This window comes from Nuphar pumila, chromosome 3, assembly GCF_984573655.1.
Source record: "Nuphar pumila chromosome 3, dmNupPumi1.hap1.1, whole genome shotgun sequence".
Taxonomy (NCBI): domain Eukaryota; kingdom Viridiplantae; phylum Streptophyta; class Magnoliopsida; order Nymphaeales; family Nymphaeaceae; genus Nuphar; species Nuphar pumila.
In genome coordinates this window covers 120,758,280-120,770,668 of record NC_143251.1, presented here as the reverse complement: position 1 = coordinate 120,770,668, position 12,389 = coordinate 120,758,280, and the positions used below count along the sequence as shown (strand labels likewise).

Below are 12,389 nucleotides of genomic sequence, written 5' to 3'. Positions count from 1 at the left end.
GACCCCTTTGCATGTGCTATGGACTCATAAAAAAATTTAAGATTTTTTTTTGGGTCGAGGCCATTAAGTATACATTTCGCGTCCCTTTAGAGGGTTGACTTTGGATATATTTTTGACCCTATTTAGATTATGACTTTATTTATTTTTGTTCATATGCATGTAACAACATATTATATTTGAACTATGATATTCTTTTCAGAATACGGGTCTAATATTCTAAAATGAGTTGATTGAAATAACATATTACCAAAGTAACCTCTCTTGTGAAGATTGACTTGTTTAGAATATTAAGATGTTTGTATATTTGAGATTCATGCGAATAGTGATCGGCTCAAAGAAAGATTACTATTTGGCCGAGCTTAAATATACTTTCAATAATAAATATGGGATGATTATCAAGTTTTTCATGTAAGCAATAAGTCGGTCTAAAGAAAAGCTTGTTGTTTGACATGATTTATTGTCCATGTTTGATTACTATAATAAGAGTACCATTTATAAGTTGACATTTCTATTCAAAGGCTAAATGTCAATGTTGTGTTGGGTATCTTGTGATGGGGTTCACCACAGTTTAAATATATCAATTAATGTCAATGCATGTGAATATGTATATTAATTGTGAGCTTATTATGGTTTATTTTGTTCTTAATTCAATAAATTCTTCTGCTTCTACAATATCTACAAATATCAATTCAATCCCTATTTTGAATGGTTCGAACTTCAAAAATTAGAAAGAGAATGTTATGATTGTTCTCGGGTGTATGGATTTGTATCTTACACTTTGAGAGGATCAAACCAGTGCTCTCATAGATAAAAGTTTTACACAGGATAAAAAGAACTATAAGAAGTGAGAACAATCCAATCACATGAGTCTTATGATCATAAAACGTGCAATTATGAAAACCTTCAAGGGCGTTATGTCTGAAGAGGTTAATATCAAGAAGTTTCTTGAGAAAATTGAAAAACGTTTTGCTAAAAATAAAAAGGTTGAGACAAACACTCTCCTTTCGAGTCTTATTTTAATGAGATATAAAGGTAAAAGGAATATAAGGAAGTATATTAAGAAAATGTCTCATCTTGCTTCAAAACTAAAGACATTAAGGTTAGAGTTGTCTGAGGACTTACTTGTGCATTCAATTCTGATATCTTTTTCTGCACAATACAGTCAATTTAAGATCAGTTATAACTGTCAAAAGAATAATTAGACTCTAAATGAGCTCATTTCATATTGTGTGCAAGAAGAAGAAATGACGAGACAAGAAAAGACAGAAAGTACTCACTTGATAATTACCTTTAAAGACAAATTTAAGAAAAGAAAAAAGGATAAGAAAGCTGCAGTGGACCCTCTATCGCAGAAGAAATATCAGGATCCAAAATTCAGTTGTTTCTTTTGCAAGAGTGAGGGTCATATGAAGAATGATTATACCAATGCTTGGCATGAAAAGAAAGAGTTGCCTATATTGTCGAACTCTAATTGATGTTGAAAGATTTATCTATGTGAGCGATGATAAATCAGTTCAAGTTGAGGCAATTGAGACTTTTAGGTTATTATTAAAGATTGATTGTTATTTAGATTTGAAAGAAACATACATTGTACCATTATTTAGACAAAATTTGGTTTCTATTTCGGCATTAGACAAATTTAGTTATTCTTGTTTATTTGAAAATAGTTAGTTTAAGTTATTTTTTAATTCAAATCTTATTAGAACTTGTTCTTTATCTATTGTCGATAACCTATATTTACTTAATATTATTGTATCATATCATAAAACCTTGCATTCAAGTTCATGTGGTATAAAATAAAAATTAGCCAATGAGAATTCTGCAGTATTATGGCATAAATGCTTAAGTCACACTTCTAAACAAAGAATTGAAAGGCTTGTGAAATATGAAATTCTTGATTCCCCTGATTTTACTGACTTTCAGGTTTGCGTTGAATGCATAAAAGAGAAACAAACAAATATAAGAAAGATGGGTGCCGATAGAAGAACATACATCTTGGAACTTATTCATACGAATATTTATGAGTCATTCCCTACAACTTCTTAGAATGGTCAACAATAATTTATTACGCTCATAGGCAACTATTCACATTATGGATACCTTGATTCATGAAAAGTCTCAGTCATTGGATGTGTTCAAATCATAAGCTGAAGTTGAAACTCAACTTGATAAAAGGATTAAAGCCATCAGATCTAACTGTAGTGGTGAATACTATGATAGATATGATGGATCCGGTGAATAACATCTAAGGCCATTTGCTAAATTCTTAGAGAAATGTGGTATGTCGCATAGTACACTATGCCAAGCACTTTTAGCATGAATGATATTGCTGAAAAATGAAACAAAACTTTAAAGGATATGGTAAAGAGTATGATTTGTCATTCTACTTTACCAAAATCCCTCTGAGGAGATGCTCTAAAGACTGCAACTTATGTATTGAATAGAGTACCAACTAAAACAGTAACTAAAACTCTATATGAAATGTGGACAGGCAAGAAACCTAGTAGGTAACATTTTCATATTTGGGGATGTCCAACTGAGGTAACGCCATATAGACCACATGAAAAGAAACTGAACTTAAGAATAGTTAGTTGCTATTTTATTGGATATTTTTAAATATCTAGTGGTTATAAATTTTATGACCCTGTGAATAAGTTCTTTTTTTATACAGGAAATGCTTGTTTATTTGAGGATGTTGAGTTTGGAGGAGGTGATAAGGTAAAAGACATTACTTTTGAAAAAGAATTTATTTATCTTTCTACAGTTATTGTTGACAATGATCAGATTTCAATTTTTGACATTGTTCAAACAAATCTGGAACAAGGCAATGTTCAAGATCTCCCTATCCAAAATCAAGTTTTTACTTCTAGAGTACAAACTCGACAACCTCAAGAAATACTTTAAGTAACTTAAGAACAAGTGTCATTAAGGAAATCCACTAGAGAGAGGAGAATGCCAATTTTAGATGATTATATTGTTTTTCTCCAAAAACATAAGGGTGATATTGGCTTGAAGGAAGATGATCCAATAAACTTTTATCAAGCTATACAGAGTTTTAACTCTCAAAAGTGGATAAATGACATGCATGAAGAGTTTAAATCCATGAAATACAATGACGTATGGGATCTTATCTCATTACCTAAAGGTGTGAAATCTATTGGTTGCAAATGGATATTTAAAACCAAGAGAGATTCGAAGGGTGATGTAAAAAGATATAAGGCATATCTAGTTGTAAAGGAGTTTACTCAAAGGGAAGACATTGACTATACAAAGACTTTATCTTCAGTTTCTACAAAAGACACTTTCAAAATAATGATGACACATGTGACTCATTTTGATTTAGAGTTGTATTAGATAGATATAAAGGCTGCATTTCTTAATGGTGACATTGATGAGACAATATATATTGTGCAACTAGAATATTTTGTCTCAGGCGATGCAAAGAAAATGATTTACAAATTAAAGAAATTCATCTATGGACTTAAGCAGGCTTCCCGTCAATGGTATTATAAATTTTATCAAGTTGTCATCTTATTTGGTTTTTAGATGAATATGGTTGATGAATGTATATACCATAAATTCAGTGGGGGTAAATTTATTTTCTTGGTTTTATATGTCGATGACATACTACTTGCCAAAAATGATATAGGCTTATTGCATGAAACAAAAAAATTTCTGACAAAGAAATTTAAAATGAAAGATCTTGGTAACACCTTTTTTGTGTTAGGAATTCAGATACATCAAATTTGTTCTCAAGGTATTCTTGGATTATCATAAAAGAGGTATATCGAAAGAATTCTTGACAGATTTGGCATGAAGGATTGTAAATCAGGTGACACCCCTGTTGCTAAGGGAGATAAGTTTAATCTCTCTTAGTGCCTCAAATACCAGTTTCAAGTTAAGGATATGAAAAATATTCCCTATGCATCTGCTGTAGGGAGTCTTATGTATACTCAAGTGTGTACACATCCGGATATAGCATACATTATTAGGATGTTAGGCAGATATCTGAGTAACCCAGGAATAGATTGTTGGAAAGTAGCCAAACGGGTTATGCAGTACTTACAAAGAACAAAAGATTATATGCTCACATACAAGAAGTTGAATCAGTTAAAGATCATTGGTATGTTTATCTGTTGGATAGAGGAGCTATCTCTTGGAGGAGTTTTAAGCAGACACTCATTGCATCTTCCACTATAACGACAAAGTTCATAGTCTGTTATAAGGCATCCAATCACGAAATATGATTATGCAATTTTGTCACTGGGCTGCAAATTTTGGATAATATTGAAAGACTGTTAAAATTGTTTTATGACAATAATTCGATAATACTATATTTCAATAACAACTGGAGCTCGTCAAAGTCAAAACATATAGCTATTAAGTTTTTTGTTGTTAAAGAAAGAGTGCAGAATGTTCATATATCTATTAAACATTTTGGCACAAACTCCATGATTGTGGATTCGCTTACCAAAGGTTTACCACCCAAGGTCTTTCATGAGCATACTGCTCGAATGTGGGTTATATCATTTGATAATATGTTGGTTTAGTAGAAGTTTGTATTCGGATGTTCTGAGATAAAATAAAGTTTCATTTTATTACTTAAGTATACAATTCAGGTTCGAATTTTATTTTGTACTCATTTATTATGATCTCACTAAAGAATAAGGCAGAACCAGTTGGAAATAGGCATGTTTGGATCACATTACATGTAAGGATCTAATTACGATGAATGTGATAAAGATCACTTTGGTTTTATGTTGACATAATCAATGAACTAGATTGTTAAAGATGTCATCTAGTAAGACAATATTTTTGAGCTCATAAGGTTATTATATAATGCTTGATTGTATGGTAACATATATGGCTCAAGTAGGAGATTGTTAGATATTTCATGTGGGCCTAATATATAATTAATCACTCATTATAAACTGTCTAAGGTGAAGGCCTATATAAAGTGATCTTATATGGTTGGGCCACATGACATCTTGTAAAGTATGGTTATAATAATGTGTAGATACCTTATGTGTCCTTATATGTTAATTTCTAATTTTATGATAGGCTGAATTGAAAAAAAGGCTATAGGGTGATTACAATTAGGTTATGGTCCCCAAAATCATATATAGTGGTTGTTCTCTTTTGCCTTCCTATCAAGAAAGAAAATTGTCCCTCTCTAATTAGGTTTAGAGAAGAAGGAAAAACCACCTATAAAGGTTTTGAAAGATCTAACCCATCAATATCTATCGGTGCAACAATGGATTCGGGTATGCTTTCACATTATATTTTATTTATTTATTTCTGATCTTTTCAATGATTTAGCATGAACAAATTTAAGGATCAAGAAATATAATTTTCCTAATAAGAAATCCAATAATCTCAATCTTTATATTTTTTTGAATCAGCCCACATTATGGGCAGTGAAATCACATCTACTTCATAGGAGATATCATGCTTACAACATTATGATTAAAGGAGAGCCAAAACTTTCTAGATATTACTTCATAACTACTATAATATATATGATTTATCAAATTTTTTTTAATGATTTGGACCTGACCAGCCTTTGGCTCCGGAAAACTTGATTAAGCAATTCTAATGAAGAAAATTTCATTAATGCTGACATCAAAACCACTTAATCCATGGCTATATAATTGGAGACTGTAATGTGGTCCCTTTCCTCAACTGCATTACTAAAATATCATATGGTAACCTTAATTTTTTTTCTAGGTTCATTGATATTGAATTAATTGAATGAATTTCTAATACTTGTTCAACCTTTGGAAGGCCATGTTATATCACCAGATCTTGATTTTTCACACACACACACACATATAAAACTAATGTATGTCCATGAAAGAATTTCCCATAATCACCAAGAACGGTTGCTCCTCGAGTGGACAAATAAGGTTTACTTGATCTTATTATAAAAGAGTCAACATGAACCATTATAACTTCACCAGATTTTATGCAGTTCCGTGTTTGGATAAACCTATATTTTCACATATAAAATGTCCCAGACTAATTATTGTGGTTGTGGATGTCCCCTTCATTTTTTTGAAAGAAAAATAATTTCATTCAATTTCAGTAGGACTAAAGATGCATACATGAATGTATGTGAGTGACGAGATATCACCCACCACCAGGCAGTGGATGTCCCCTTCATAGTTTAATTTTGTCAGATCTCCATTGTAATTCTTTTGAAGATTCTCTTCCCTTAGAGTTTGAACCTTGGATCAAAAGGGTTGATTAACAAGTAGAAACTGTAAGCATCTGAGCATTACTCGCTATGCATGCGTCAACACAATATGGTGCAACAATTTGTAAGACATGGAGAGAGGATATCAAGTTAATTATGGGAGGAAATCATAAAACCATGGAGAGGAACTAAAATGAAAATATATGTGTGATTCAAAATTAATATGGGTGCAAAACAATGGGAAATTAAACTCTTGCTTCGTAAGAAACCATACCAAATAGCAAGTGGATCAGAACCCAATGAGGCATGGTTCTGTGTTCGGGGCCCATCGGCCCTTTTAAGAGGGGGGCAGTCTCCCCACCCCACCCACCCCACCCATCTCTTTAATAGGTGGGGGGCTTCTTTATAAGGGGCAGCCACTACGTGGCTCTCGCTAGTTGGGCCCCCGAACACTGGATCTGCTTCCAAACGGGCATTTGAAAATGAGTTCCATGCTCAACTACATAAAAGATTATATATATCACGGTTTTGACAAATATTGGCCAACTCTAGACTAGGTATGATACTAGTCTTTTTTTTAAGAGGAAAGGCAATTGACTAGGTATGATACTAGTCATGCATATTGAGTTCCACATTAACTTTTAAAACAGTGCAGCAAGTGATCAAGGTTTGCATTCTTAAAAAAAATCCTACCAAGTACCCCTTGCCTCAAAATTGATATCATGTCAAGGCACTAATTGGCGTATAGATATATGAGTATGCATGTATGAGAGAGAGAGAGAGAGAGAGAGAGAGAGAGAGAGAGAGAGAGAGAAAGAGTCAAAATTCATCGATTTTCTTAATCAATGGCATAGAAAACATATGAAGAAGCAAGCGCAACACAAAATATTAGATGAACATTCAGACAAAATGCTTAGTTCAGGCTCATAGAATGTAACCCTTAGTCACATGGTAACAAAATAAGTACCTCAGAAACATAAAGCCATTGCCATAGGATTCACAGGTCTATTAGTTCAACACCATGAGAGCAGAAAGGAGAAAAATAAAAAATCTCCAAACTGCTCCTACTCGGCATCTCCTACTTTGGATGACGTCTATAAATAATTGCAAGCACTAACATGTCCTTGATAAACTCTAGGTGACTACTTACCATGAGATAGCAATCCATGCAATCATAGACCAATGCTACCATGCATCAAATCAAATGAAATCTTCAATCATAACACTACCAAAAAGAAAATAACTCCTTGAAAACAACTTTTGTGCTCTAATACATATATACAATTAGGAACTTAAAAAGTAAGGCACTCAAGAAGTTGATAAAAACAGAAGCTGCCCAAAAAGATTTAAAATCTAGAACTAGTAATTTTCCTACTTTGAGAATTTTAGCATGTCTGGTTCACACCCAAGATACTGAAATGGGAACCTTTGGACTGAGGAGATAGCATCCACAACCTGGGCTGAGGGAGTGCACTTGCTTTGGAAGAACTGGCCTGGGTTCAGGTTGGATTGGAGAAGTCTATCCAAGAAAGACCAGTCACCATTGATTTTCTCTGGCTGCATTATTCCATTAGTGGTTAGCCTCATTAGGTTTTGGGAGCGCTCAATGTCCATGGAGTTGAGAGAGAGGGGCGGTAGGAATTGTGCAACTCCAGACTCTGGGCTAAGGAGCTGTGGCAGATGCATGGAACCATCAAAGGCGAAGTCATATTGAACGGGGAGGTTCGGTTTGTGCTCCAATAGAGAAAACCCACTTGGTTTTTGAACAGTTGAAGCATCCTCTTGAAATGCCTCTTGATCCGGGAAACCTCTTTGATGGTTCTTTTTCTTGAAAACCTTACAAACAACCCATCCATCTTCCTGCATGCAAGACGAATCTCGAATGTGAGAGAGAGAGAGATGATGATGATATGGATGGTGAAGTTGTATTCTTGTAAATGAGAGGTTACCCATTATACCTATTAAACAACAAAGCCAGAGAGAGAGAGAGAGAGAGAGAGAGAGAGAGAGAGAGAGAGAGAGAGAGAGAGAGAGAGAGGTGTGCAGGTCACCTGAGCATCAGTGTTCTCATCATCGAGGCGATACTCATGCATGATCCAATCGGTTTTCTGCCCATGGGGTGCCCTGCCGGTGTAGAAGACAAGGGTCTTCCTCATGCCCATCCTCTTGCAGTTACTCATATGGATGGCCTTATCCCTCCCCGTCGCCTTCCAAAACCCAGCGTTGGTTGCCCTATTCGTCCTTGTTCCTGTTGGATACTTCTTGTCCTTGCGATTGAAGAAGTACCATTCGTTCTGAGAACCTGTCCCGATCCTGCATTTATCTGCTCCAAAGATTAAAAGATAGCTTCAGCAACAATTGAACTATCAAAGAAACTTAGAAAAATAAATAGCAGTGGTGGTAGCGGCTTCAATATTGATATTTCAATTGTATTTACAAGTGCTTTTTTAGCTTTGAAACATAGAAACGGTAAAGTGGGTAAGTTGGCAATTTTGTAAGAGAGATGATCACTTTTTCAATTATAAGACTAGACATGAATCCTTATCCACGTCCCAAATAAGTGAAACTTCCAAACTGCATGGTAATAACATAATGTGCAGACATCTCCATGGTATGCATGCGTAGGACCTCATGTTCACTTTCATAACAGGCATTGCACATCTAATATCCATAGTACCATCATTAATCATATGAAGCACGATGCACATGCATCCGTGAGAGGGTCGCATGACACATGAATCTGCACTACGTATGATCATCTCCAGAGGATCATGGGATCACTTAGTGGAGAAACAACAAGCATGGTGTCCAAACTTCCTGCTTCATATGAGAGAGAGAGAGGGAGAGATCTAATTTTGTGCTTTTGTTTTTACCTTTGAGATCCCAAGGTTCAAGTTTATTAAGATCAATATCTCTGATGACATCCAAGTCAATGACTTCATAGGCCACCTTCTTCTTGAGGTAATAGTAGAGGAGCTCTTCATCGGTTGGGTGAAATCTAAAACCCGGAGGGATAGATAGCGGCACATTTCCAGGCATCATCCTTAACACCCAGACGCAAAACCCTGCACAAAGAAGAGAAAGCCAGACTAGTAGTGCTAGTATAAATAATAACAAAAAAGGCATCAACAGCAGCAAGAATGATGAGGTAACAAAAGAGAAGAAAGGGGTTAAGCTCTTCTTCTTAAGGTTCCATTCAAAACACTTGGACTAGAAGAGATTAGAGGAAATGGAACCCAATAGAGATGAGACGAGAAACTCTTATACCCATAAAAGAATAGTGATTCTAACAGACGCATATTCATTGTAGGCTTGTGTTTAGAGTTTTCAGAATATATTTAGGTATGAGAAAAATTAGGGTTTTGGGTTGCACTGACCTTTCTTCTTAACAAAATGAAGTAAAAAAAGAATCTGGGAAAATTTTCATCAAGTACTAGACAACAACTGAAAGAACCTGTGATTGCAAAGTTCAACACCAAAATTGAAGTTTTGCTTCAAACGTCTCTCTCTCACCATGAAGAAAGGAACATCAAGTCAGACGCTAAGATCTATCCTGCTAATCCCAAAACCCTAAAAGACAAAATAGAAAGATCCATCCTACTATTCGCCCAAAAAAAGAAGATAAAAGAAAAAGCCACTTCTGCTAAATCCCAAAACCTGAAAGACAAAAGGATAACTCTTACCAAGCAAGCCCCAAAACCCTAAAATTACAAGAAGCATGAATAATCTGGCAAGGCCTGCAATTAGAACCCCCTTCTTGCAGGCCTCGCAAACTCAAGACTTACGACACACACCAATAATAACAAACACCCCCACAAAACACAAATCGCTAATAGTAAGTCTATATGACCAAAGAAACCATGAAATCAGGAGCCAAGGGAAAATAAATAAAAGAAAACAAAGAAGAAGAATAAGAAGGCGGAGGAGGAAACCTAATGATCAGGATATTGTTTGCGGCACCGCCACAAGAGCAACAATGAAAAAATGAGCAATATCTGAATCCTTTGCTTCATATCATGCAACCCGTAAAACGGGGATCTTTAGATGAATAAAAATTACAACATGAGAGAGAGAGAGAGAGAGTAAAATACAGTGGTGGAAAATTATCATGCAATCCGTATAAGAATTAAAAAGTATGAAATGAAAATGGGAATATTCCTTCAAAAAAAAAATGAAATGGGGATACAATATGAATGCATGAACATAATTTAAAATAATGAGAGAGAGACTAAAATAAGGTTGGAAAATTTTGTCTGTAGTGCAGGGGACCAGCCTGAAAATCGCCTCATAAGAGTAGTGAAAGAGGCAAGCTGTCATGAGAATCATTACTATTTCCTTGCTCAGTCAGAGGAGGAATGAAGGATTTTTTCCTATTCATTCCATTCCATCACCGCCTTCCCTCCCTCCCCCACTCCCTACCCTTCTTTATTTCTCATTTCGATTTAACTAATTTTTATTACTTAAAATAAGGTGCATTTCTCATTCCTCTACAAAGTAGGCAGCTAAAATGCCCTCGTTTGCATGAGACTTACCAACAAGCCACTGGGTGAAATGTGACTGGCAAATTTGTGCCTTGTATTACTTAATAGTAAACAAAGCCTTGCCAATTGTGGGAATATATATATATATATATATATATATATATATATATATATATATATATATATTGCTATCTGCTTTCCGATACTGTCTAATTAGAAATAATAGGTGCCATATTTCAGCATGGTTTGTTTGTTCACTAAATATTGCATCTTTGATCCTGTTATTTTGATGTAAAAAACACCTTTTTAAGTTGTAAAATTTTAGTGCAATGGGAGTCATTGGTTTTTTGAACACTTGAAAAATATGCTTACATCGCACAATTGCATGATCTAAAACATGTTTTTCACTAAACAAACCATATAGATCACTTCTATAAGGTGAAATTCACAACAAAAAAAATGTCAAAAAAAAGTGAAAATATTTTAGTGGATTATATACATAGTGTTGACAATAACAAATAATTGCCCCAATTATAAATGGTAACAAACATTCTCTATATATTTGAGTATACACACACAAAGCTCCAACCTCGGATGAGAAGTGAACATGGTCATCAGGGAGAGTAAATCAAAGGGGGTCAAGTGTGGACATACTTGAATGGCAGTCATGTTGAATTTCAAAGGCTTGGGGGCTGATCCATTCTGTCTTGTTTGCTGTGCACGGTAGCACAAGTTGGTGCAACAAAACCCTCAAACTGCGTGTGTCTTGCACGTGGGAAGCCCAAACACTTCACGTCACCCTAGGGCCTCTCCCTTCTCCTCACGTAGTCTTAAGTCCTGTGTGTGTGTGTGTGCATGGGTTCTGTGCATTGCCTCTTTAATGGAGTGACTGAAGGGATTCTCACGCAGTTTATCTCCCAGGTCAACACGCACTGCCCCATTGACTAGTAAGCATAACTAAGTAGCCCGAGTTACCAAAATGCCCCTAGTCGAATCAATGGCTTGCTAAGAAGCTCATCTTTTTTGTTTCTTGTGGGGCCCAACCTTGCATTCTTGCAGGTTGTGTGGAAAAGGTCAGGTCCCATGACAATCTTTGGCCCTTGGGGCTGGTCATGTCTCAAGCCTGAGTCTGAAACAGGTTCTTTGCCTTGCCTGATCTTGGGCACCTCTCCTGTCAATTTAGGGTTCTATGGTGATGCTATATTGACTTAAGTGGCTGTCTGAGACTTTGTAGGCTTTAGTGTTTTGCAACCAGTAACTTTCATTGAGCTGAGTCAGGTTAATTAAGTCACATATGAGTCAAATGAATCAGTGCATTGTCTTTGGACTGCAACTGTATGCGGCTAATTATGCAAATTTTGCATGTAAAAGCACATGTATATATGTGCTCCTATGTCTGCTAGGACAATTTAATTAACAAGGAAACCAATTAGGAGAAGTTTTATGTTAGGACAAGCAACTTAATCCAGAATTGCAAAGCTTGAGCATCATTTGTAGGGATGTAAACATTCATATCTGGCTCGGATGTGACCAATAACAGATCCTACTAATCGAATGTTGGCTAAAAGGATTTTTTACATGTAATCAGATTAAAAAATCTGTCAAATCCGGGGATCCATTGAATCCAGTAATCAAAAGACAAAAACTATATTTTTCATCCGATTATAATCAGATATGATTGTGGATTACCAAATTTAACTAACTGGGCTTGG

At 35.3% G+C, this 12,389-nt stretch overlaps 1 protein-coding gene across 1 annotated transcript; it reads right to left on the bottom strand.

Annotated features, from left to right (window-relative positions):
- Positions 1-7,567: 7,567 nt before the first annotated feature.
- LOC149843505 (protein SOMBRERO-like) lies at positions 7,568-9,238 on the bottom strand. Its single transcript, XM_090001855.1, has 3 exons — positions 9,070-9,238; positions 8,248-8,519; positions 7,568-8,056 (listed from the first exon to the last, which is right to left on the bottom strand). The coding sequence occupies exons 1-3, from the start codon at positions 9,236-9,238 to the stop codon at positions 7,568-7,570; spliced, it is 930 nt and encodes a 309-aa protein (XP_089857981.1).
- Between the last annotated feature and the right edge of the window lie 3,151 nt (positions 9,239-12,389).